Raw genomic sequence first — 26,740 nt, 5'->3', positions numbered from 1 at the left:
GTGGGATGGTCGTGCGCTGCTTTGTGCTATGCTCTAATTGTCCAAACCGGAATGCTGCACTGTCCTGCACACATAGGAGCTAATCAAAGAGCATGGCTCTTAATGCAAACTTACTGTACACGAGCCAAAAAATGGTAAGCATCAGGAACCTCGAAGGCGATCGGACCTGCGAGTTAGTCTCGCTGCATCACCGAAGGCTGCCAAAGTACGGTATACGGTAGCAAGGCTGCGACTGCGACTGCTCCCAACGGCAGCCTCGCGTGACCGGGTTAGGGGAGGGGCTCGTGGCCACTGCCGCCGCTGCTGCTGCAGAGGAGAGAGAGGAGGCGGCTCTCGCGCTACGATGCCGTGCGATTGTGCTCGTGCTCGTGCCCATGCCCATGCGCGAGCTCGAGCTCGAGCGCCGGGCCCCGCCCTACCCCACCGCGCTGTCAGTTTGCGGAAGCGCCGGGCTCGCAGTGCGCTGAGGAGAGCGACGGTTGAAGCGGCAGCTCGAGCCGAGCCGAACCCCAACCCGGATCAGATCTTCACCCTCCCGCGAGTCCGCGACATGTCCAAGAACACGAGAGCTGACAAGTTCCGTCGGGTCAATGTGGACGACTACGACGAGAACAACTACGTGGACGAGGAGGAAGGTGGCGAGAACCAGTTGGGACCCGACGAAGCCGAGGTGGACGCCTCCATCAGGCAATATCCTTTTTTGTGTGAAGTGGGCCCGCCGGGCCACACCTGGGCCGTGGAGGCAGGCAGCTCCGTTACTGCCGCCGGTCCGGGGCATTGTGTGGCAGCCACTGTGTCACACACACACTCCCTCCATGGGAAGTTGGCGTCTGACTTTTCGCTTTCGCTGCACTTTTCCAGCGCCCTGGGCGCGGCTTTTCCTTCCAGCGCCACGGTTTTAGGTTTAAACATCACGGCTGCACTAGATAGATCTCTGCCTCTGATACAGTTGCAAATGTTTCATTTTCAAGAATGCCTCTTAATTTCAGTACCAGTGCTTGTGTTTACATAGCGACAGCTATTAGCATAGCAGTGGTGAGTGAGGCACAAATGGTAAACTGTGGTTAATAAGAATTGGAGGTATGCAGTGAAAGATGTGGCTCAGTATGTGACTTTGAAGTTCGAAGCTTTGGAGCCAAGGCAGGAAGTATGTCTGAGGGTCAGAAGAGCTACAGTTCTGTGACCAAAGTAGAATAGAAGAACAATAGGCTGAGAGGTGAGAATGGGGAGGAATGTAAAAATGACAGGAGGAAGCACACTGAACAGCAAGGGCAGTTAGTGTCGAAATGCTGAAGAAAGGCTCAAAAACTGGCGTTGCCTCATGCCAAGCGATTCCAACGACACCTACATCTATTTGTCAAATACAAAATATTGCCCAGTTGTGTCCAGAAATCAAGACAAGTTCAATCTAATTGCCATCCTATTGCCCTTAATTCGCTTGTGAATGAAGTGATGCGGTGAGTTGTTTGTAGTATAAATAAGGGAGCATGTTATCAACTGTTTCACTCAAAATCTTGTTTTGGAACATTGCAGCATAACTGATGACTCTTTGTATTTTTAAATGAAATGCAGCTCTCCTTTCAACCAGCTACATTCTGAACCAAAACCAAATTAAAGCAAGCTTGTTTCCATTACAAATCATCTGGTAAACCACCATCCACCCCTACCACCCTTCTCCCCCCCCCCCCCCCCCCCCCCCCCCCATATGTTTGCACGCAATATATGATGAGCTTGCGGGCAAGTTGTGTTTTGTCATGATGCTGTGTGGGAAAGTGCAACCCCAGTTCAAGTAAACTCATTTAATTTTCTTCTTTCCATTACTCGGTTTTTGAAGATGTTGCTTCCTAAACAAATCTTCTAACTTCCTTCAATTCCACGTCAGAATCGCCGGAATCAAATTTCATCTCTATTACAGTAGTGAACCAGTTCTAATAAATATCACATATTATTGCCTCTGAGAATGATCGTGACCATAGTGTTTTCCTGCTCATTCTCCCCAACCTCGCAACACCTTTAAACACATGTGCCCTCTTTTGTGTAGTCCCTCGATTTGATCTCATTTGATTTTGTTATCTATCCAGTCCTAATGAGAAGAAGTGGAATTCTAATTACTTCCTGAGTCCCCCAAGAATCAATCCTTAGTGCTATTCTCTTTCTCTTCTATCTCAGTGGTATCATTCAAAGACTTTGAGCCATTTTCTGTGTCTATTGACATAACCCAGATTTGTTTCTCTACACATTCTGTTTTAAATATGGGAAGTAGGCTTTGCTGGCAAGTCTTTGTGGGAACACAGTGGGTGGTGGTATTTTTCATTGTCTGTTTCCCTTATACTTGCTGCCCATTTCTGTTTGGTCATCCTCATCTTGGGTAAGCTTCATATTTCCTCATTTACATGGATGAATCCCTTTTCTGCACCACAAACTATATAGATTAAAAAAGGAAAATGCTGGATAAACTCAGCAGATCACTCCATATCTGCTGGAAGAGAAACATAATCAATGTTTCCGATTGGAGGCTTTGTTTCTCTTCCCACTGATACATAGTGAATTGCTCAGTATTTCTAGCATCTGGTTTTTATTTTGGATTTCCAGCATTTGCATTTTAGTTTTTTGTGAACTACATAGATTTTCCTTACATCATCATTTGTAGCCACTAACTTGGTTCAACCATCTTTCTAAGTCTAGCATCCCACTCTTTTTTAAGTCAAAAAGGAGATTGAGAGCAGGAAACTGCATGTAAGTTTGCTTTACATTTGTCATTGAGAACATGTTAGAAGTTATTATTAAAGATGTAATAGCAGAGTACTGAGAAAGGTTCGAGGTAATGAGACAAAGTTAACATGATTTTGTAAAAGCGAAATCATGTTTGAGCAACTCAATGGAATTCTTCGAAGAAGTCTATGTCTAAGTAACATGCTATGAATAAAAGGGATTCTGTGAATGTATAATATTTGGACTACCAGAAGGCATTGATGAAATGCCACATCAAACGTTATTGGTGTAGGATGTAGGGCTTGACGAGCAGATTGTTTCCTGTTAGTCAGCCAGACGTGGTTCTTTTTTTGGTTGGCAAGATGTGAGTAGTGGTGTGCCACATAGAATGATTCTGGACTTTAAAAAAAAATTATATTAAGACAGAAGATTTAGGTAAAATTACTGATAACATAAAGATAGGTTGCAAAGTAAGTTGTGAAGAAGATAGGAAGTGGTTAGAAGGAGATACAAATAGGTTGTGAATGGCAAATGAAATATAATATTGCAAAATATATAATTGTCCAATTGAACTGGAAAATACAACTAAGTTTACTGTCAAAATGTGAAGGGACTGGATAGTTCTGAGGTGCTGAGGTATCTTGGTATACTAATGCAGGATTCACAAACAAGCTGGTATGCAAGTGACACAAGTATTTATGAAAGCAAATTGGGTGTAAAGCAAATATCTAACACTAATTTTATAAAATCAACTTCTCAATCTTCAGGTTCCCCGCACTCTTCTACTATTTCTGTAGACATTATGCTATGTGCTATGTAAGTTCTTACTTCCTCTGTATTTTGTTTGCTGTTTGCAACTTTCCACCGGTACACTTTGCTGTATCTCCTTTCCATTCAACATATTGATTCGTTCATAGTTAACTACCATGACCATTGCTTTCTGCTGTAATTCCTGTCATCTAGCTATTATTATTTCTCCCAGTTGACATAACATCAGCAATATGTCTGCAATATTTGGACCTCTTCTATTTCTCATTGAATGTGACTGGATAGTGAGAAAATTAGCATCTGAATTATATTGATGGTTTTGCTGTTGATTTGCATAAAGAGTTCCAGACAAATGTACAAACTTTAGCCTGGGTAATTATATTCTAAATTATTTCATTGCAATTATTTTCCTACTTAATGTAGCAAAGCTTTGGCAATGTTTGCATTGCCGCGTCCTCATCACTTTTTTGGGTTGCATGGTCAGTGTATTTGAATCAGTCTAGTTTCTTGTTTAGAAATAGAAAGCATTTGTATCTTTAACTCATCTGTTTCAGTCTTTTTCAAGTGGCAGCAATAGTTTGTCTTCTTGGGGAGTTGCCCAAGACTGAGGATGTCTTGCACATTTTCAGATTTGTGGGTTCTGAAGTGACAGGAGAGGCCAAAGTGGGACTTGCAGACTGCACAACAGGTAGGGCAAAAAATACCTGAAGGAGTGAGTAGATGGAGATAGTTCAGAATGTACTGCATTTCTATATGCTCCTAACAAATGGACTATGGCTTCTTGTTGCCATCCTGAATGCTCATACTCCTCTGAGCTGGGTTGGGCTATGGTTTCCCAGTTGACAGTGGGTTACCCAGTTGGCAGTGTTACAGTTTCTCAATGCTTTGAGAATATCCTTTATCCACCTGTAATCCCTTGCCATCCTGGAGACTGGAATATTACATCTGTTTCAGGAGTCCAGTGTCAGGCATGTGATCATTGCTGATAGACACAAAATGCTGGAGTAACTCGGCAGGACAAGCAGCATTTCTGGAGCGAAGGAATGGGTTTGAAGAAGGGTTTCGACCCATCATGTCACCCATTCCTTCTCTTCAGTCACTGCCTGTCCCGCTGAGTTACTCCAGCATTTTGTGTCCATCTTTGGTGTAAACCAGCCTCTGCAGCTCTTTCCTACACATGTGATCACTACTCCCTTGTGGACCATGATCTTTGTGCCTTAGGTTTGAGGTATTAACCAAAGATCTTATATACTCTGCTATAAGATCTTTGGTATTAACCTTCAGACTTGTTTCCTCAGATGGCTGAAAGTTGGTCAGGCACACTGAAGCCAATCATTAGGATGTTGATATGTAGCTTTTATTGTCAGAGAGTGATGTTTAGCTGAACAGGTTGAAAGAGGATCTTTGTGGTGCAAATGTTAAGTGCAAGACCCATTCTCTTGTCTCCTTCAATGAATGAGTCAATGATGACCTGGAACTCAGTCTCACAGTTTTTGTGTACTTAAGCTTTGTCTGCATAATGCAGCTTGATAGTTGGTTGTGGTAAATGTAAATGTGGGAGCAGGGGATGTAGTGTGACCACGTTAAAACAGTTTCTCATTTGTCCTACAGATAGTTTCACTCACGTGGAAAGCTTGTTGCAAGTGAGGTGCAGTATTGTGGCAAGAAAACTAGAATAAACTGTTGGGGTAACAACACGGCCTTTCTTCCTCTGCACTGAGGTTTTGATTACCGTGGATCCATTGTGGATACTATCACAGCTTGTGTGGTGTCATGAAACAGATGTAAGATGGAGGTGGATGTCTGCTGGCAAAATTTCAGATTGATTTTCCATAAACCCTCTTCATGACATTGAATGCTTTTGAGATCAGTAAGGCCAGGTAGAGTGGTTGATGCTATTCCCTGCCTTTCTATTGCAAATTAGTTGACGTGTGGTGAAGCTCAGTTTCTTTGTGCCTGTAGAGTGATATACTTCACATTGTGGTTCCATGAACAGCTCTGTGGTGAGTGGGAGGAGGTAGTTGAGGATGATCCTGGTAACGAGTTTCATCATGATACAATGCTGGGAGATCTCTCTGTAGTTATCACAGATTTGTGTCCTTCCATGAGAGTAGTCATGTTTCTGGCTTATTTTGATGACCTGAAACATCCTCCTCATCCAAGAGGTGGGAGTTGAAGTTGTGGATTTGTGATTGAAGTCTTCCAGGTTTCAGAACTTCAGCAGGGATGCTGTTGTTCACAATGCCCTGATGTTTTTCAACTGGCATAGAGCTTTATCAAGTAGTTGGTGAGGAGTGATGGCAAGGTTGAACTGGATAGTTTGTTGAGAAATGGAGCCAAGGGTATGCATCTCAAGGATATGGTTAGATGCTGAATCTGTTTTTAAAAAGTTCAACTCTATTCTCAGCTCCCAGATAGATAAGCCCTTGTTTGCTGAGCAGCACTGAAGAACCTGCCCTTATCAGTGAAACCCAAAACATCACCCATTCTTTCTCTCTCAGTTGTCCAGCTAAATTACTCCAGCTTTTCGTGCCTATCTTTAGTTTAATCCAGCATCTACAGTTCCTTCCTATACACTTATCAGTGAGTGGCTGAGGTGTCTGCAAGAGATTGGTGAACTCTATTGAAAGGTATAAAAATAAACATGCAATAGCTAATATTTTAAGTGAAAGGTGCAGAAACTGCAACAGTTATACATTTGGTGCAAAAATGTAAGGAAAAGCGACCCAACCAGAGCAAAAAAAAAGAATTTAAAGATTGCATTAGATCCAAGGGGCAGTCATATAAAATTACCGGGAGAAGTAGTAGGCCTGAATGTTGGGAGCTGTTTCAAATTGAGCAAAAAAGAACAAGGGAGTAAAATTGAAGTGTGAGAGTATACTTGTAAGAAACATATTAGGGGATTATAAAGTTACAAATGCGTAAAAGGTTTAAGACTAGTGAAAAAAGTATGGGTCCCTTAAAGTCAGTAATGATACATTATGGTAACAGAAAAAGATCAGATATCTAAACAAATACTTTGTTGTCTTGTTGGAAGAGAAACAACTTTCCCAAACATGATAGGGAATCAATAGTAGAATAATGAAAAGGGGAAATTAACAGAAATTGTTTAAATAAAAAGCATTGGCAAAATTATTAAGACTGAAAGATAATATGCATCCCACTGTACTAAAAGAGGTAACTGGAAAAGATGGTGACATTGGTTGACCTCTTCCAATATTCCATAGATTATGGAAAAATTATTTCAGGTTGGATCATAATCTGTAACCTCACCTTTTTTAAGAAGAAATTAAATACACTGATTCTAATATGAATTGGGTTTGACTAAATCAACATGGATTTCTGAAAAGGAAATTGACAAACCCAGTTTTTAGTGATGTAACAATAGTGAATGTTGTATATTTCAGTTTTCAGATGCCCCTGGATAATGCCCCACACAAAAGGTTAACATGTGAATTAAAGCACATGAGAATAACATTAATATACTTGCATGAATTGAAAATTGGTTTGCAGAGGTGGCAGACGATGATCAGCACAGAACCTCAACTGCCCAAGTATTCACCAATGATTTGAGTCATAAACTCAGCATGAAAACAGCCCTTTTGGTTCACAGAGCCCACATTGACCATCAAGAATTTATTTACATGAATCTCATTTTAATCTTCCTATATGCTTTCAACTTTTGCCAGATTCTGCCACTTGATACACACTAAAGGCAATTTATAACAGCCGAATAATGTTACCAATCTGCATGTCTTAGGCACGTGGAAGAAAATTGGAGCACCCTTTGGAAACCCACACTGTCGGGTACAAGCAAACTCCACTCACTACTGAATTAAATCTGGGTTGCTGGAGCTATGAGGCAGCAACTCTCCTGGCTGCACCACCGTGCTTGCCCATTGGGTTGAGGGAATCAAATATAGTATTTCTCAATTTGCCAATGAAACGATAGGATTTTTAATTATAGAAATGAGGCTTCAAGGCATTTTTTATGGATTGTAAGGAAAGTGCTGGTCCAACCCATGTGAGCTGGTGTGAAATGAATGAAGACTTGAGTGCCATGATATGTGAACAAATGGGCTACTGGTGACCATTAACTTGATACATGAATGTCATAAAGTTGTTCTGTATCCAGAATACTTCCCTGTTACAGTTCTGCTTCTGATTATGATCTCATTTGTAAACTTTCACATTGATTGTTTTTAAGTCAAGTCAAGTCACTTTTATTTCCATAGCACATTTAAAAAACAACTCTTGTTGGCCAAAGTGCTTTACATTGGTGGAGGTACTAACGTTATACAACATTGGTTCATAGATTAAGTACATACATAAATACATACATATAGCCCTCACTCAGAGGACGTCAAGAAAGGCTTGAGAGTAGAGATGAGTTTTAAGTCTCGACTTAAAGGAGTCGATGGAGGGGGCAGTTCTGATGGGAAGAGGGATGTTGTCCCACAGTCTAGGAGCTGCAACCACAAAGGCGCGGTCGCCCCTGAGCTTATGCCTAGACCGCGGGATGTTCAGTAACCCCAAGTCGGCCGATCTGAGGGACCTGGAGGTGGTGTGGTGGGTAAGCAGACTTTTGATGTAGGTGGGGGCAAGCCCGTTAAGGGCTTTGTAGACATAAAGGAGGATCTTGAAATGTATTCGGAACCGCACAGGGAGCCAGTGGAGAGAGGCCAGAATCGGGGTGATGTGGTCCCTTTTTCGGGTGCCCGTTAGGAGTCTCGCTATGGCGTTTTGGACCAGTTGCAGACGGGACAGGGACGATTGGCTGATGCCAGTGTAGAGGGAGTTGCAGTAATCTAGGTGGGAGGAGATAAATGTGTGGATGATCTTTTCGAGGTAATCAAACTGGAGGAATTGTTTTATTTTAGCTATCGTCCGAAGCTGGAAGAAGCTAGCTTTTACCACGGCATTGATTTGTTTGTCAAATTTCAATGCTGAGTCAAATATCACGCCAAGGTAAACTGCAGTTAATGTTTCGTGACTAGCTGATGGCTTTAATGTAAGATTTAAATGAAGTACTTAAAAGAGATTAAATACAATGGTATATATAAAGCATTTGCTCCACTGTGGTACATGATTTTAGAGTTTATCCCTTATTTTAAATGGGAGGAGATGAAATTTATGCTGGAAATTTGGCAAGACTGCAGTTCAGGCAGCATTGTGGAGATTTGACGTTTAAGGATGTTTAAGAAGGAACTGCAGATGCTGGAGTATCGAAGGCAGACAAAAATGCTGGAGAAACTCAGCGGGTGAGGCAGCATCTTTGGAGCGAAGGAAATAGGTGACATTTTGGGTCGAGGCCAATCTTCAGACTGATGTGGGGGGGGGGGGCGGGAAGAAGAAAGGAAGAGGCGGAGAGTGGGCTGGGGGGGGGGGGGTGAGGGGAAGAAGGAGAAAGTAAGGACTACCTGAAATCGGAGAAGTCAATGTTCATACCACTTGGGTGTAAACTACTCAAGCAAAATATGAGGTGCTGCTCCTCCAATTTACGGTGGGCCTCACTCTGGCCATGGAGGAGGCCCAGGACAGAAAGGTCAGATTTGGAATAGGAGGGGGAGTTGAAGTGCTGAGCCACCAGGAGATCAGGTTGGTTATTGTGTAACTGACAGACTGTTCTTAAGAGAAAATATTGTCTGTACTTTTGGAATGATACATGAAATGTTTATTTCCCCAGTACTCCCCCCCCCCCCCCCCCCCCCCCCCCCCCAAGACGACTTTTTTCTGTTTGTCTATTTCCCATGTAACTTTTATTTCCTAATCCAATTTGCCTTGCATCCTACAAACAGTGTCCCTATTTCATTAATTGCAGTAAATTTGTGTTATGGAAACGTAATATAGCAGAGCTACCTGAATAATGGTTGGATCTTAACCTTTCTATTCCATTCTATCACTCCCCAAGAAGCATCAAAGTTTTAGTGTTGCTAATAGGGACATCTTGAGGGAATTTTTTTTAATTTTGTATTCTGCTGGAAAAGTGCTAGTAGCAGATTCAATATTGACTTTCAAAGGCTTGAATATGGATTTTAGTGCATGACTCTGTGGGATCCAACCATAATAGATTAAATGTAAAATTCCACTCATGTTTCTAGCATGTTATTCAAGCCTGAACAGGTCTAGAATCAATGGAAAAAACCAGCCCAACTCAAGTATCTTTTCTTTTCTATCTGTTGTGTAAAATAACTTATTTTCCAGTTAGCTCAAATGAAGTAGCAAATATAGATATTGACTTTGAAACCAAAAACAGAATTATTGGGAATTCACAAGTATATAAAGGGATCTGCATATTGTTTTGTGTTAGACGTTAAAACTAGAAACAGAAATAAATTTAAAATGTAGTATACTGCTATTTGATTAATGTTATGGGTAGCCATTTGGATGGAGCATATCAAAATTTGAATTGCAACATTTATATCTAGTAAAGGAAATTTGAGGATAGACACAAAAACGAGTAACTCAGCGATTTAGGCAGCATCTCTGGAGAAAAGGACTATATTGTGGGTCAAGACCCTTCAGACTGGGACGGGAAAGGGAAATGAGAGATATCGATGGCACATAGAACAAATGAATGAAAAGGTATGAAAAGAGCAACGATGATCAAGGAAAGGTGGCGGGTAGATGATTGAGTTATACGATATGATACAATGGCACTTTATTGTATACAGACATTGAAAATCAACAGGATGACATTAAAACTAGTACTACGACTAGGGTGGGGGGAGGGATGGAGAGAGAGAAGGGATGCATGGATTATTTGATGTTGGAGAAATCAATATTCATACCACTGGCTTGTAAGCTGCCCAAGCAAAATATGAGGTGCTGTTCCTCCGATTTCACTTGACCGCACTGACAATGGAGGAGGGCCAGGCCAGGAAGGTTAGATGAGGCAGTAAGGGTCAACATAGCCATACCTCCTCTGAGGTAAAGTGTTTGACAATCAGGAGATCACATAGTAAATTTGAAGTTTGAGTATCAAGCAAACTGGAGGTGGAGAAGACCAAGGAATGCAAATAGTGGAAGCTGATGAGGATGGAACATGGAGAATGAAATGTAGAACCCAAGGAAAGCATAGTAGGTGGAGGGAAGAGGGGGGGGGGGGGGATGTAATGGGGATACTGGTGTAGGAAGTTGTTGTTCCTATAGGAAGAGTAAAGAACTAGGTGACAGGGTGGGAGCAGTGGGAAGACAGATGTATGTGGGAGGAGAATGCAGTGCTGCAGGAAGCAAAGGCGATACTGATGACGGATTAATCTGCAATGCAGGGGTGAAACAATGTTTATTGAAGGAAGAGGATATCTCTGATATCCTAAAGTTTAAAGCCTCATCTTGCAAACAGGTGCAACGGAGCCAAAATAAATGCGAGGAAGAGATGATGTTCTTGCAAGAGGCAGGATGAGAGGAGGTATAGTCACAGTAGCTGTGGAGTCAGTGGATTTGTAGGAGATGTCTGTGGATAATTTGTCTTCTGAAATGGAGATGGAGAGATCAAGAAAGGGGAGAGAGGTGTCTAAAACAGTCCAAGTGAATTAGAGGGTAGGAAGAAGTTGGTGATGAAGTTGTTGAAACTGCAGAGCTCTACACGGGTACCGGGGTTTGCCCTAATGCAGTTGCCGATGTAGTGTAGAAAAAGTTCGGGAGTGGTGCCAGGTATGTTTGGAACAAAGAATGTTCAACATAGCCAACAGAAAAACAGGCATAATTATGGCCCATATCTACACCTTTAATTTGACAAAGTGAGAGGAATTTTTAAAAAGGTTTTTGAGGGCGAGGACATTTCCCTCCAAACAGAGGAGAGCATTAGTTATGGAAAACTGATTGGGTTTCTGCTCTAAGAAGAAACTGAGTGCACTGAGGCCTACATGATGGGAAAGAAGTGTAAAGGTACTCGATGTTTATGGCAAAGATGAGGCAGTAAGGGCCAAGGAATTGAAAGTCCTTGAAGTGGTGGAGAGCATATGAGGTGTCCTTGATATATCTGGGAAGGGACTGGACAAGGGTGGATAAAATAGAATTCAGATATTTGGAGAAGAGTGCGGTGGAGTAAGAGCAGGCAGAAACAGTGGATAGTCCTATAGAAGATAAAAACAAGCATAGTCTGAGGCAGTGGAGATGAGATTGCTGAAAGTGATGAGATCTATAATGGTTTAAGAGATAGTGATCTGGTATCCATTGATGGGGTTATGGTCAAGATGTAGGTATGAGGAAGTGTCTGAGAGCTAAAGAACCTCAGCCAAATAGAGGTCAATCTGCCAGACTACAACAACACTGCCTTTGTCATTAGGTTTGAGATTGGGATTCGTGTAGTGAGTGGAGTGTTGTGCACTCGGGGGATGTGAGATTAATATTTTTTAGGAAAGTTCATATGCTTTAATATGAGTGGAGATGTTTTCAAATTGAACAAGTATGGACCCGTTGGGCCCGTATATTCCCCAACGCAATATTGCAGCACTCACCCATAGCCCCCAACTGTGCAGGCGCGGCTGACGGCAATAACTTGTACATATAGGATCGATATGAACGCATCTCGCTCTCCCTCTTCAGTCTCCTATTCCCCTCCTCAATTATACTCCCTCGCCCCATTCTCCACCAACCCTCCTCTGCTTCCTCCCATCACCTCCTCCCTCCCCTCCCCTCTTCCCCCTTCCCTCATCTATTACCTCGCCATCCCTCTTCCTCCCCTATCCTCCTCCATTCCCCCTCATCCTCCAGCACTCCCTCATCATCCTCTTCACCCTCCCTCTTCTGTCCCCTCTCCACCTTCCCTCTCCACCTCTCTCTCCCTCTCCTTTCGCCTACCCTCAGTCACCCTCCATAACCCCTCACCTCCCTACCCCCTCCTCTCTAGCCCCCTGTTCCCACACTCCTCACCTCCCCCCATCCCACTCCCCACAATGAAAATTGCAGTGTTTTTTAGAAAAGAAATAATCAATGAAAATGGTGTTTTTTCTGCTCCCCCACTCCTCATCGCCCCCCTATCCCACCCCACCCCCAATGAAAATCACGATTAAAAAAAAAAAAATTAAATTCACAATGAAAATCGCGTTTTTTCTTTAAAATAATCTAAACACAATGTTAGCTGTTAATGAAAACAGATTTGATTAAAACAGTTTTTTTTAGAATAAAATCGATGTCAATGGAAATCGCGATTTTTTAAATGTAATTGAAATTCGGGGTCCTATTGTGATGTCAAACGCGGCTGACGGGCAGGGCAAGTGGAAAAGTGGTTTTGTAAAGTTTTTTTGTGAAGTTTAAAATGTCAATAATGTAAAATATACCATCAATCTGGCTAATGCAAACCCCAGGACAATGGTGAGTAAGGTGGGCCAAAAATTGGAGCGCTATTGTGTACCGTTTTGGCAGAGTTTCGGGAAATCACACACATGCAAGCAAACAAACAAACAAACAAGATGAGAGTTCTAGTAATATATATAAAATAATATATACTAGACCAAGTGGGACCCGTTGGGTCCTGTTCCTCCAACGCAATATTCCACCACTCACCGCAACCCATTCCACTAACGTAATATTCCACCACTCACCCATAGCCTCCAACTGCACAGGCCCAGCACTCCCTTCCCCTCTTCTTCATCCTCCCTCTTTTTAAACTTTAAAAAATTGACTTTTCATTTAAAAAAAATCCAATTCCACTTGCTGCACCAGCCCATTACAATGTTACAAATGATAGGACTCCCAGTGTTCTATCATTTGTAACCTTGTAACGGGCAGGGGCAGCAAGTGGAATTGGATTTTTTTACCGTGAAAAGTTACATTTTTTAAGTTTATAAAGTGAATAGCATGTAAAATATACCATCAATCTGAACAAATCTTGACATAGGACAATGGTGAGTAAGGTGGTCCTTTGTAGCGCTATCGTGTACCGTTTTGGCGTAATTTCAGGAGCAGATGGACAGACTGACAGATAGACAGACGTAGAAACAAACAAGATGAGAGTTTTAGTAATATATACTAGACCAAGTGCAGACTCATTGGGTTTGCTCCCCCAATGCAAGATTCCACCACTCTTTCCCCCCCAACGCAATATTGCGCCACTCACGCATAGCCCCCAACTGCGCAGACGCGGCTCATTTCACCTCATCCCCCAGCACTCCCTCCTCCTTCTCTTTACCCTCCCTCTTCAGTTCCTAGAGAGGGAGGGGAGTAGAGAGAGGGGGAGGGGGAGAAGGCTTGAGAGGGAGGGGGTAGAGAGGGTGGGCGTGAGGGTAGATAGGAAAGGGATAGAGAGAGAGAGGGAGGGGGGGAGAGGGAGTGTAGACGTGGCAACTACCCTCTCTACCCCCTTCTCTCCCTCAATCTCCCCACTCTCACTCCAACTCCCCAGGATCTTTCCCCATCCCACTCCCAACCCCACTCCCCACCGCATCTCCCTCCTCCGCATCTCCCTCCTCCGCACCCCCGCCCCATCTTTCTTCTCCTCATTTCCCACATTCTCCTACCCTCACTCCCATTCCCTGCCCCAGGACATACCCAGGGATAGATAGATAGATAAATATTATTCACTTTTCTATAAAGAGGGAAACAATACTTCACATAGTGTGAAATAAGTAAATGATAAACTATGTTGATCTGAGGTACGAAACAAACATGGAGTTGTTAAGGTGTCAATTGTCAAGCAATTAAATAAATTGTTGGCCTTTATTGCAAGTTAGATTGATTACAAAATTAAATCTTCCTAACACCTAACAGAGTGTGAGTGAGACATTGTACGAACAATGTGTAACTTTTGTTTTCCCACCCACAGCTGAATATACTTTCTTTGAAATCTGCAATGTAGATTCACAAGATTGATTTGGGAATGACGAGATTATCCTATGAAGAATGACTGATGAATATTGTTCAGTTGCAGGAATGAGATCTGATCTCAGTAAGATTACAATATTCTGGGAGGCTTTGACCGAATAGGTGCTAAGCAACCTATAATGCATGAACCTAGAACTTGGGGGTTGCATGACCTCAGAATACGCGACAGACTATTTAGAATTGAGAAGAAACATATGCAATTCTCAACAGTGAAAATGTTGTTTGCTCAGCTGTTTAGTTTATGTAGGGTTTGATTTGTTTTCTAGAGGGGAGTCTGTGTGGTTTTTATTCATGTTCGCATAAATTCTTCATTTTTTTTCATATTTTCTCATGACATGTAGCCATTTGGCCCACTGAATTCATGTCAGCACTAAGCCATTCCTATCAGTCCCACCTATCCACGTTCTCTGTTACCTTTGCTCTCAACCACTCTCAATGCCAGTGACCAACAAGGATACTTTCTTAGCTCCTTGCTATTACTCCCTATACAGTCAAAATTCTGAATTCTGGCGGCAAAATTCAGCTCCAATTCCATTTTACAAGTTTGCAGATGACGCCACTGTATTGGGCTCGACCTTGAACAATGAAGAGGCAGAGTATAGAAAGGAGATGGCCCTGCAGCAGATCTGACACCCTTTTGTCTACTTTTCACCTCCAACTTTTGATACTGCACTGATCTGCTAATCAAGACCCTCCTCACCTGTATCCACCTATCACTTGCCAGGCTATGTCCCACCCCAACCATACTTTTCCATCTTTCTCCCCCTTATTACAATCAGCCTGAAGGGCTCTGACCTGCAGTGTCCATTCCCCCACAGATGCTGTGTGACGCACTCAGTCCCTCCAGTAGTTTGTGTGTTTCTCAAGTTTCCACTATCTGCAGTTTCTTTGTCTCTATTGTATATTTGCTTTGTTTCCATATTGGTGAGTACATGGCTCCTCCCATGTCACAGAATTTAAACAGGATACTTACAAATTGATTGCCATGTATATCACTTTCAGCAATGGTAATGTCTTTAATTTTCCATTTTTGCATTGTGTTTCAATGAGCAGAGGCAAATATTTTCAGTCAAGCTGTTGCTCCAGATGCTGTATAGAGACATGCTCATAAAAGGATTCATCTGCTTGGTTCAATATACTCTTAATTGCATCATTGCTCATACGAATTCATGAGTGGCCATATCCTCTTTCTCATGTTTCCCTTTCCGTTTCTGTTGGTGACATCTGTACTGCTCCATTTCTGTTTGTGCTTTCTCTCCCAACTTTCTTCTTTCTGTTAAGATTTTCAGATTTTAGAAGTTGCTTTTCAAGTAAAGCCTCTTTTGGGTTTGTGAACTGAACAGTAGTCCTGGTGGACTGAACAATATGAAGTTTATATATTTGCACAGCTGATATGAACTAAACTTGCCACAAAATGCTGTCATTTAAATTTGAAAACTCTTTTAAATGCCTATCAGATAACAAAAGTCTGGCGTTGAAATTTCAGAAGACTGGACTCTCATTGTCTTAATTTGAGAATGGGTAATCTTAATAATATTAATTTATTTGATCTCTGCAATTAATCAATTTATCTCTAAATCTGAGAGTGGAAGCAAGTTGTTTTCACCCAATCCTCTGCTTTGAAGTTTAAAAGGATAGGAGTTAACCTAAGTAAAATATTTGCTCCTGTCAAGCAAGAGATGCACGGTCATTTCCGTGTGTTTTGTGACATGTTACAGAAAGAGTTTATTGTTGACAGTTGATTAATTGTATGGATCTTGTTAAATAAAAGGCTGTAAAACTAAAGAATATCAGCTGTCAATTTGCAGAGTACCTGATAGATATTGGTTTAAACCTGAGAAAATTGTCCGTGAAAAGGTAGTCATTTGGCATGGGTACTGGAAAACTTAGTTTGAATCATACAAACCATAAATCAGCCCATTGATACAGATGTCATTAATAATATTCCTTGTGCTGTGAAGCTTTCTTCAAAACTGATTGTCTACTATTAAATAAATTATATTAATTTTCTGATTTAATTATATTGAGGACAATGTAGCAAGCTTGTTTAGGCATTCTTCTATGTCACCCTTAATTTAAAAGGAAATACATTTAAAATGCGTGCATTGTGAAACCTTGCCACCCAAAACTACAAAATTGGATTATCTTTTATACAACTATAAGCATTTTTCAAGTAGATTATGATGTGTTGTACTCCTTAATATTTGCGCACAGGAAATCTGAATGCAGCTCTTCAAGCAGCACTAAAGAATCCTCCAATTAATACAAAGAACCAGGCTGTTAAGGTAAAGCTGAAAATTTTAATTGTTGCACAGGGAAAGCATTTATAGTGTAAAGAAGCTGTGGTAATTGTGTTCTGTTTGTTTCTAGGGTTGCACCAATTTTAATACACAATTTTGTTTGCTTGTAATATTACTTGAAAAGCTTACATTTCTTACCGATACTTCTCTACAGGTCAAATTTAGTTACGGTTTGAAAAATGTATCTTAATATGAAATGGAATTAAGTTTGATAATTTGGCATCCATGTTACAGTTCCTACATTAGGCATTTCAGTGAGCTGATGCTAATTACTACAAAATTGATTTTATTAACAATTATTAAATATTGTTAATAAAATCTTGTAATTGCATGAATTATGTCCTGTCTGCCTAAGCAGATGCGTACAGATTTTTGTAAGGTGGGGATGAAAGAGAATGACTTTTTACTATAAACTAATACTTGCTGCTCCATACCTTTACTACATTTAGGGATCTTTCTAATAATTGACAGGCAGCAGAGTGGTATTTCAGTAACTCATCTCTGGTCAGGTCGTAGCTAGATAATTTCATCTGATTTTTTTCTGTTAAGCTTCAATTGATAAAAAATTGATTACATATAAACTAATTGTCAAAGTTTATTTTGTTTTAACAGGACAGGGCAGAAAGTACAGTTGTCAAAGTTTTGACTTCATTTAAGAGTAACGATATTGAAAAGGCTGTTCAATCCCTTGATAAGAATAATATTGACCTCCTGATGAAGTATATCTACAAAGGTTTTGAAAAACCATCAGAAAATAGCAGTGCAATGTTACTACAATGGCATGAAAAGGTTAGTATTATGTGATATTTATCAAATAGGGAAATAAGCTGTGGGTAATGCTTACAGTGGCCTCACTGTTGGATATATTGATCCCACCACAAAATCTTGATATAAATTGTGGATCATAATTTCCTTTTGAAAGACATTCAAAAATGTTTGATATGCCGCCCATCAATCAAAGTCAATTTCTAAAGAACAGTAGTATTTCCCCAAGTCCTTCATTGTATCAGCTATTAGTCTACAATAATTTTGCTCTGCAGCTGTTTCTCTTAGCCATGTTTAAAAATGTAATGTCAGTTCAGCACATGGGAGAGGAGTTTTGTCATCCTTTATTGCCTTTAACTTTACGTACAAACCAAAACCCAGCCTATTGGTTAAAATTACCCTTGCTCTAGTGCACATGTAAAAATATAAGACAAATCTCCACTGTGAAGAAGGGTCTCGACCCGAAACATTACCCATTCCTTCTCTCCAGAGATGCTGCCTGTCCCACTCCAGCATTTTCTGTCTACCTTCGATTTAAACCAGCATCTGCAGTTCTTTCCTACACAAGCAGGAGTGTTCGTTTTGATCAGGTTCTCTTTGGCACAAAGACATGTCCCTTTTTCACCCAACTAATTTTATTCTCTCAACATTGAATTTTGTATCAGTAAATCGCCTTGGCTGCTTTTTCAGGACTAACCTAGTTTAAACAGAGGTACAGTGGCCTCCATAATTTTTGGGACAAAGACCCATCATTTATTTATTTGCCTCTACTCCACAATTTCAGATTAACAATGGAAAAATAAATCACACGTGGTTAAAGTGCACATTGTCAGATTTTAATAAAGTGTATTTTTATACATTTTGGTTCACCATATAACCATATATCCATATAACAATTACAGCACGGAAACAGGCCATCTCGACCCTTCTAGTCCGTGCCGAACACGTATTCTCCCCTAGTCCCATATACCTGCGCTCAGACCATAACCCTCCATTCCTTTCCCGTCCATATAACTATCCAATTTATTTTTAAATGATAAAAACGAACCTGCCTCCACCACCTTCACTGGAAGCTCATTCCACACAGCCACCACTCTCTGAGTAAAGAAGTTCCCCCTCATGTTACCCCTAAACTTCAGTCCCTTAATTCTCAAGTCATGTCCCCTTGTTTGAATCTTCCCTACTCTCAGTGGGAAAAGCTTATCCACGTCAACTCTGTCTATCCCTCTCATCATTTTAAAGACCTCTATCAAGTCTCCCCTTAACCTTCTGCGCTACAAAGAATAAAGCCCTAACTTGTTCAACCATGTAGAAATTACAGCAATGTTTATACATAGTCTTCCTCCCCCCCCCCCCCCCCCCCCCCCCATTTTGGGACACAACAATGTCATGTAAATGATGAGAGTAGTCATGTTTAGTATTTTGTTGTATATCCTTCGCATGTAATGACTGCTTGAAGTCTTCGATTCATGGACATTCACAGTTGCTGGGTGTCTTCTCCAGTGATGCTCTGCCAGGCCTGTACTTCAGCCATCTTTAGCTTGTGCTTGTTTTGGGGGCTAGTCCCCTTCAGTTTTCTCTTCAGTATATAAAAGGCATGGTCAATTGGGTTCAGATCGGGTGATTGACTTGGCCACTCAAGAATTTACCATTTTTTAGCTTTGAAAAACTCCTTTGTTGCTTTAGCAGTATGTTTGGGATTATTGTCTTGCTGTGGAATGAACTGCCATCCTGGAGATGGTAATGATTTTTGTCCAGAAACATAGACTGACACATAGAATCCTCTTTGAGTAGGTTAAATTTAGTTACTCTGCAAGGAATGACTCATTTGCTGATTTCCCCAAACCTTCTCCAACTACAAGTCTTCTGTAATGTCATCACTTCCCCAGGGAAGTATAGATCTAACAACACAAAAGAATCTCACAACATTCAGTCCAACACTGTTTAATGCCCCATTCACCACTGACAAACTGCAATGCATTCTGCCTGAAATACACAAGCAAATCAAAGTGCTTTTTGACCAGGACCCAAGTATCTCAAGTTCCAGTCAGTTAAAAGAACAGGCACATTTTGTAAACCACCAATCCTGGGAAACTATCAATTACAGACTCAAAATACTGGAGTAACTCAGCAGGTCAGACAGCACCTCTGGAGAAAACAAATGGGCAACGTTTCGGGTCAGGATCTATCTTCACTCTCAATGTCACCTATACATTGTCTCCAGAGATGCTGCCTGACCTGCTGAGTTACTCCAGCATTTTGTGTCTTTAGTATAAACTAGCAACTGCAGCTCCTTTTTATTACAAGCTGACAACTATCCTTACTTAGACAACATTGTTGTGTAGATGAAGTTCTTGGATACGTCGGTTAATAACTGTCTCACAATTCACAGGTCAGGAATGGAATATTATTTGAAGATATTTATAATTAGAGGATGTAGCCTTTATTTCCTATAATCAATTTCCTTCTGCTCTGCCCATGCCCCATTAAAAACAAAACAGGAACTTACAATTCAAAATAAAATTGTAGGTTTGTAGTTGGCATAATCATTTCAACTTTGAATCTCGTTCTCTAGGTACTAGCGGCTGGAGGTGTGGGATCTGTAATCCGAGTTTTAACAGCAAGGAAAACTGTTTAAGCCATGGAATCAAGATTACCTGTCTGGTACAGAGGAATTGCTGGTGCAGAGACCAAAAGAACCAGTTTGTGCAACACTGGAGTCATTTTTTAATTATTTTTGGCTTGCTTTTTATGACCAGATTCTATATCTTAGCTCAATTCATTTGTCTGTTGACCAAAATCTTAGGTGCAGTCCAAACTGGTTTTATAAGCTCAGTATTTAGTCCAAACTTTGTACCCAAGCAGGAACATTTCAAAAGACAAGTTTTATTCAAAAGTATGGAAATATTTAAGAAATTTGAGATTTTGTTTTGCATAAATGATTTCTTTTTGTTTTAAATGTTTAATTGAACAAAGGTACAGAGAATGAATGTGTTATCTTAACAGTGAATCCATTGACTCAAACTTAATCCATCAGAGATAGTTAATCACACAGACAGTTAATCATGGGCATTTCAAATTTGAAGCTGGGATATGAAGCTGAGTGATAGAAGCTGAACACATGGAATCACCGGAAACACTTCTGTTTGAAATCAAGTCTCAGTTGGTAAAAATAATGATAAATGATGAGGCATTGGTGTACTTGGGATTAATTCACTTGTCTGTAATCATTCCAGGCATGTGAGTGATCCTGTTATAATGAGGCCTTGGCGATGATTGATTGCTGTCGATCTGTAGATGTAGTGTAACACGTTTCACCCTTCCGAAGATATATTTTTACGTTAAAATTAAGATTAGTAGTATGGATATCCTTACCGAACACACATTTCAGACAATTTTAACATCTAGCGTTTACAAATATATAGTCAACCACAATTTTGTTTTATTGTCAGCAAAGATCAAAGTTTTGCAGACATGACTGAGTTAACACTGATTTTGAATCATCTCAATAATGCTTCAAATTATTTCTTGAAAAATGAAACGTAAATACATTGTTTTTACTGTTTTCAAAACTGTTGGATTTGTCATTCATAAAGGGAGCAGTTGTTCAGAGATGGCACAAAGGCCAGTATTCCTTTAGTTTGTACCATGTTTTCTTTTTCTAATTAGTTCAAAATGGTGCTTTCAGCTAATGGTGAAAAGTAATTTTTCATCTTATAGCAAATCATGCATTCACAAAAAAGGTGAAAGTGGATCAATTGTCCAACTTGTAGATCAAGTTTGTGCCTTTATAAAGGAAGCTGATTTCTCCTACCCCTCTCCCCCTCTTTGTATTCCTGAGCCTTGCTAACACCAAGGTTTAATATCCAACATTAAAGGAGTATTGTGTACATTCCGTCATAGCGAGCTCACTGAAGATTACAGCCAAATTTTTACTTTGACACACATAAACATTACAGACCTGTTAGTGGCTGTGATGGTTGTCTCGACTGTTCCAGCAGACAATCTGTTTCACTTTGACTATTTAATGACTATTGTAAAATATGAACAAGGGTTAAATATCCTTCACATCTCTTATAAAAAAATATGCAAAATCATTGGATTATTTAACATCTAATCATTGTGACTTAAATGTGTTTTGATAACTCAGCCACAATTTTGTATGCCTGAAACAAGAGTTAAGTGTGATCAAGTTTGAGCAATTGCTGTTGTAGTTGGAAGTATTACTTTAATTACGTTGCCCCAAAATTTTTATTGCTTTTATTAAGATAATAAAATATTGCTAAAATACAGTTGTAATTTGTTATTACATGGAAAGAATTTGAAGTCCAAGTACACTCAATTTATTTTTTAATCTGAATCTGGTTTATTTAAGGAGGGGGGATGGGGGGGGGGGGGGTGGTGTGTGAGGCAAGGAGGCCCGCTGCCCACTCCGCCCGCTGCCGACTCCGCCCGCTGCCCAACACACTGCTCACTCCGCTGCGTCAGCTTTATTCTCCTCGCCGCCGGTGAGTGACAGCGGGTGCCGGAAGGGGCGTTTTTTACCTTCATAACTTTTGTACTATTCCACCGATCAGAGCAAAACGTGTTGCACTTGCAGCACAGGAGAATGGCGAGTATGGTGGCGATAAATCGTAGCGCTATCGGGTACCATTTTTGCACAAATGTAAAAAACGCAAACCGGAATAGGACAAGAAGAGAGTTTTATAAGTATGGAGGAGGAGAGGGGTAGGGGGAGTGATGGAAGAGGGACAGAGGGATAGGGGGAAGGGGGTGGGGGGGAGAGGGAAGGGGGTGGGGTAGAGAGGGAAGGGGGGTGGGGGAGAGAGGGGAGGGAGAGGGGTGAGGAGAGGGGGAGGAGAGAAGGGGAGAGAAGTGGTAGAGTGGGGAGGGAGGGAGGGGTAGAGGGGTTGCGGGAGTGGTGGAAGAGAGACGGGGGAGTGGTGGAAGAGGGACAGAGGGGTAGGAGAAGGGGTGGGGAGAGAGGGGAAGGGAGGGGAAGAGAGAGGGGTGGGGGTGGGAGAGGCGTGGGGTAAGGGGATAGAAGTGGATGAGTGGGGAGGGAGGGGTAGGGGGAGTGGTGAAAGAGGGACAGAGGGGTAGGGGGAAGGGGGTGGTGGTAGAGAGGGAAGGGGGGTGGGGGAGAGAGGGATGGGTGGGAGAGGGAAAGGGGTGTGGAGAGGGAAACATAGAAGCATAGAAATCAAGTGCAGGAGTAGGCCATTCGGCCCTTCGAGCCTGCACCACCATTCATTATGATCATGGCTGATCATTCAACTCAGTATCCTATACCTGCCTTCTCTCCATACCCACTGATCCCTTTAGTCTCAAGGGCCACATCTAACTCCCTCTTAAATATAAAAAATGAACTGGCCTCAACTACCTTCTGCGGCAGAGAGTTCCAGAGACTCACCACTATATGTGTGAAAAATGTTTTCCTCATCTCAGTACTAAAGGATTTCCCCTTTATACTTAAACTGTGACCCGCTTGTCTTGGACTTCCCCAACATCGGGAACAATCTTCCTGCATCAGACAAATGCAATTCACAATTTTCTCTTCACAAGCAAAGTCAGAATGACGGTTAGTGAAGAACTCGAATAATCGCTGAGCGTTCAGATGCTTCGCGCGCCTCCTGCACCAAAGAGGGGGGGGGGGGGGGCGTGTGTCGTCACACACAAAAATCTTGTTACGGAGAGCTCCGCTATAAGATCTTTGGTCACATACTAAGCACGCGCCTCCACAAACAGATGAGCGTCTTCTTGAATGGAGAGCGTGTGGCTGCCTCCACAAACAGTCACACACACTGTGGACCCGCCCCCACAAAAAATATTGTGTGAGGAAGGGGAGGAGGAGGGTGGAGAGGGAGAGGGGGAGGGGAGGGGGGGGGGAGGGGAGGACGGGGGAGAGAGGTGAAGGGGGGGGGTGGAGGGGTTGGAGCGGGCGTGCATGAGTCGAGAGAAGAGAGAAGGGCAGAGAGAGAGAGAGGCTGGTACAACAACAAAAATGCTGGATAAACTCAGTGGGTGCAGCAGCATCTATGGACCGAAGGAAAAGGGCAACGTTTTTGGCTGAAACCCCTTCTTCCGGGTTTCGCTCCATAGATGCTGCCGCACCCGCTGATTTTATCCAGGTTTTTTTATGTCTAACTTCGAGGGAAAGGAGAGCGGGGTAGGGGGTGTGAGATGGGGAGAGAGATGTGGGGGAGGGGGGATGGGGAGGGAGGGGAGGAGGGAGGGATGGGGAGAGGGGTGGGGGGGGAGGGGAAAGAGTGGGGAGGGAGAGTGGAGGGGAAGGGGGAGAGAAGTGGAAGAGTGGGGTGGGAGGAGGAGAGGGGTAGCGGGAGTGATGGAAGAGGGACAGAGGGATAGGGGGAAGGGGGTGGGGGGAGAGAGGGAAGGGGGGTGGGGGAGAGAGTGATGGGAGAGGGGTGGGAGAGAAGTGGAAGAGTGGGGAGGGGTAGAGGGGTAGCGGGAGTAGTGGAAGAGGGACGGGGGAGTGGTGGAAGAGGGACAGAGGGGAAGGGGTGGGGGAGAGAGGGGAAGGGAGCGGAAGAGAGAGGGGTGGGGGAGGGATAGGCGTCGGGTAAGGGGATAGAAGTGGAAGAGTGGTGAGGGAGGGGTAGGGGGAGTGGTGAAAGAGGGACAGAGGGGTAGGGGTAAGGGGGTGGTGGTAGAGAGGGAAGGGGGGTGGGGGAGAGGGGTGAGGAGAGGGAAACAGAACCATTGAAATTAAGTGCAGGAGTAGGCCATTCGGCCCTTCGAGCCTGCACCACCATTCAATATGATCGTGGCTGATCATCCAACTCAGTATCCTGTATCTGCCTTCTCTCCATACCCCCTGATCCCTTTAGGCACAAGGGCCACAATGTATTTGAGCATTGGGCATTGTGACATCACACGATGGAACGTTCACCAGGGGCTGGTGCTGTTTCTATGGGTGTGAAGCCAGTTTATTTTTGAAATAGTGTGGGGGGGTGAAGGATTTGATTAAAAACGTGTACTTAAACACGACGAAATGTAATGAGGGGCGGATACTTTGAAAGAAAAGTGAAATCTCTACCGAAATGGAAAAGATGTCGGCGATTCTGCCTTCCCCCTTATCCTTAAACTGTGACCCCTTGTTCTGGTCTTCCCCAACATCCGGAACAATCTTTTTTGCATCTAGCCCGTTCAACCCCTTAAGAATTTTATACGTTTCTGTAAGATACCTCCTTAATCTTCTAAAATCTAGCGAGTACAAGGCGAGTCTATCCAGTTTTTCTTCATATGAAAGTTCTGAAATCCCAGGAATCAGTCTGGTGAACCTTCTCTGTACTCCCTCTATGGCAACGATGTCTTTGAGCATTGGGCATTGTGACATCACACGATGGAACGTTCACCATTGGCTGGGGCTCCTACAAAGGCATATGTAAATGAATCCATTCCGATTGGACATATGTGAACATTGGGCATTGTGACATCACACGATGGAACGTTCAGCAGGGGCTGGGGCTGGTGAAGCTTCTGTGGGTGAGAAGCCAGTTTAGTTTTGAAATATTGGGGGGTGGGGGGGGAAGGATTTGATTAAAAACGTGTACTTAAACACGACGAAATGTAATGAGGAGCGGATACTTAGAAAGAAAAGTGAAATCTCTACCGAAATGGAAAAGACGTCGGCGATTCTGCGTCCGGTTTCGGAGTTGCAGGGAATCAAAGGAAGAAATGCGGCCGGAAATAATTAGATATGTCTTTAACAGTAGATATCTGAGCTAAGTGAAATGGGTGTATCCTGTTCACTGTGTACGCATTTGTTGTAATTGTGCACCATGATCTCTCAACTTTGCCCAAAGGAAACGACCCAATCCTAGCTGGACTTTCATGGTAGAGGTCTTACATTTCTCCTTTACAAGCTCTCTTAAGTATTGTTCATGCGCTTCCAAGAAACAGGCCTGAACACAAATTGGAGGAACAGCATCTTATATTTCATTTGGGTAGCTTATAACCCAGTGGTATGAAAATTGATTTTTCTAACTTCAAGTAACCCTGGCATTCTCTCTTTCTCCATCCCTCCCCCACCCAAGTCGCATCAGCTTCTGGTTTTCACCTAGCAAACAGCTAATAAGGCCTGTTTCCTTTATCATGTTACTTTTTGCATACCTTTCATTCTATATTTTTCTACATCAGTCTATATCTCTTTTCCCTTTCCCCTGAGTCTCAGTCTGAAGAAAGATCTCAACCTTTCAAGAGAGAGCTAGATAGGGCTCTTGAAGATAGCGGAGTCAGGGGATATGGGGAGAAGGCAGGAACGGGGTACTGATTGTGGATGATCAGCCATGATCACATTGAATGGCGGTGCTGGCTCGAAGGGCCGAATTGCCTACTACTTCACCTATTGTCTATTGACCTGAAACGTCACCCATTCCTTCTCTCCAGCGATGCTGCCTGTCCTGCTGTTACTTCAGCATTTTATGTCTATCTTCAGTGTAAACCAGCATCTACAGTTCCTTCCTACACATAATAGAAAGTGTTAGGTGGTCCCGTTTTCTGAATGACCTGTGTTACTGCAGCCATGTTTGTAGAATCATTTCAGAGCAATCTAAACAGAAAAAAACACAGATTCTTTCTGAAACATTTTCCTGGTTAATTCTACACTGAGGAGAAATGTTAAATTGCAACTGGATGAAGAATCGGGTAAGTTCAGCCCAGCCTGGGCTCACAGTGTCGAGGGATGTGGATGCTTTGCAGCCATCAGGTGCAAAATTACCCTTCTTCAGACTGAAACCAGAGGGGAGGGAACCGGAGGTAAGAAAAGGCTGTTTATTATCTCCAGTTCCACCCCCTTTACTTTCAGTCTGAAGAAGGGTCCCAACCCGAAACGTTACCCATCCTTTTTCACCCGAGTGCTGCCTTATCCGCTGATTTACTCCAACACATTGTGTCTTATCTTCAGCCAAAATCCTGTGTAACCTGAAGTGGGAAACTTGTCAGACGGTGCCACTGGCAACTGCAATGGTCATCTGTTGAAGCATTTTGTGCCAGGCACCAAGAGGATAGTGTGAATTGGTCCAAACCCTTTCCCAAGTGTCTTGGAAGCCTTGGCTTCTGTTTGGAAAATGACACAAATGAAATTTTGAGGAGAGTGTGACTAAACACTATGACATTGCAAGTACAGGGCATGGCTACGGGCTTTCACAGTATGTGGCTGCAAGTTGGTGTATTCCAGTGACATTCCATTTGCGCAAATCATAAGATGAGTGGAAACGTTGCTTCATCTATTGTTGACGGACCATGGTGTAAACCACCCTGGTGTTCAGTCTTGCTGGCTGAGCTTTGTACAGCTTCAGTCAAATATTGTTTGTAAAATTACTCTTAAATCCAATGATTCTTTT

At 42.4% G+C, this 26,740-nt stretch overlaps 1 protein-coding gene across 1 annotated transcript; it reads left to right on the top strand.

Moving 5' to 3' along the window:
- Positions 1-401: 401 nt before the first annotated feature.
- Positions 402-21,664, top strand: arpc5 (actin related protein 2/3 complex subunit 5). Its single transcript, XM_033028203.1, has 4 exons — positions 402-690; positions 16,520-16,592; positions 17,220-17,396; positions 19,948-21,664. Exons 1-4 carry the CDS (start codon positions 551-553, stop codon positions 20,008-20,010), a joined length of 453 nt encoding a protein of 150 aa, XP_032884094.1. The 5' UTR covers positions 402-550; the 3' UTR covers positions 20,011-21,664.
- The last annotated feature ends 5,076 nt before the right edge of the window (positions 21,665-26,740 follow it).

This window comes from Amblyraja radiata, chromosome 10 (genome assembly GCF_010909765.2).
Source record: "Amblyraja radiata isolate CabotCenter1 chromosome 10, sAmbRad1.1.pri, whole genome shotgun sequence".
NCBI classification, from domain to species: domain Eukaryota; kingdom Metazoa; phylum Chordata; class Chondrichthyes; order Rajiformes; family Rajidae; genus Amblyraja; species Amblyraja radiata.
The sequence above is the reverse complement of the archived record's forward strand: the minus strand, read 5'-3'. Positions and strand labels throughout refer to the sequence as shown.

Bases quoted from the DNA above. Each gene is read 5' to 3' on its own strand.
- arpc5 (XM_033028203.1), top strand. From the start codon at position 551: ATGTCCAAGAACACGAGAGCTGACAAGTTCCGTCGGGTCAATGTGGAC. The intron at 691-16,519 runs ATATCCTTTTTT...ATATTTGCGCAC, and splicing joins GTGGACGCCTCCATCAGGCA to AGGAAATCTGAATGCAGCTC. The intron at 16,593-17,219 runs GTAAAGCTGAAA...TTGTTTTAACAG, and splicing joins CAAAGAACCAGGCTGTTAAG to GACAGGGCAGAAAGTACAGT.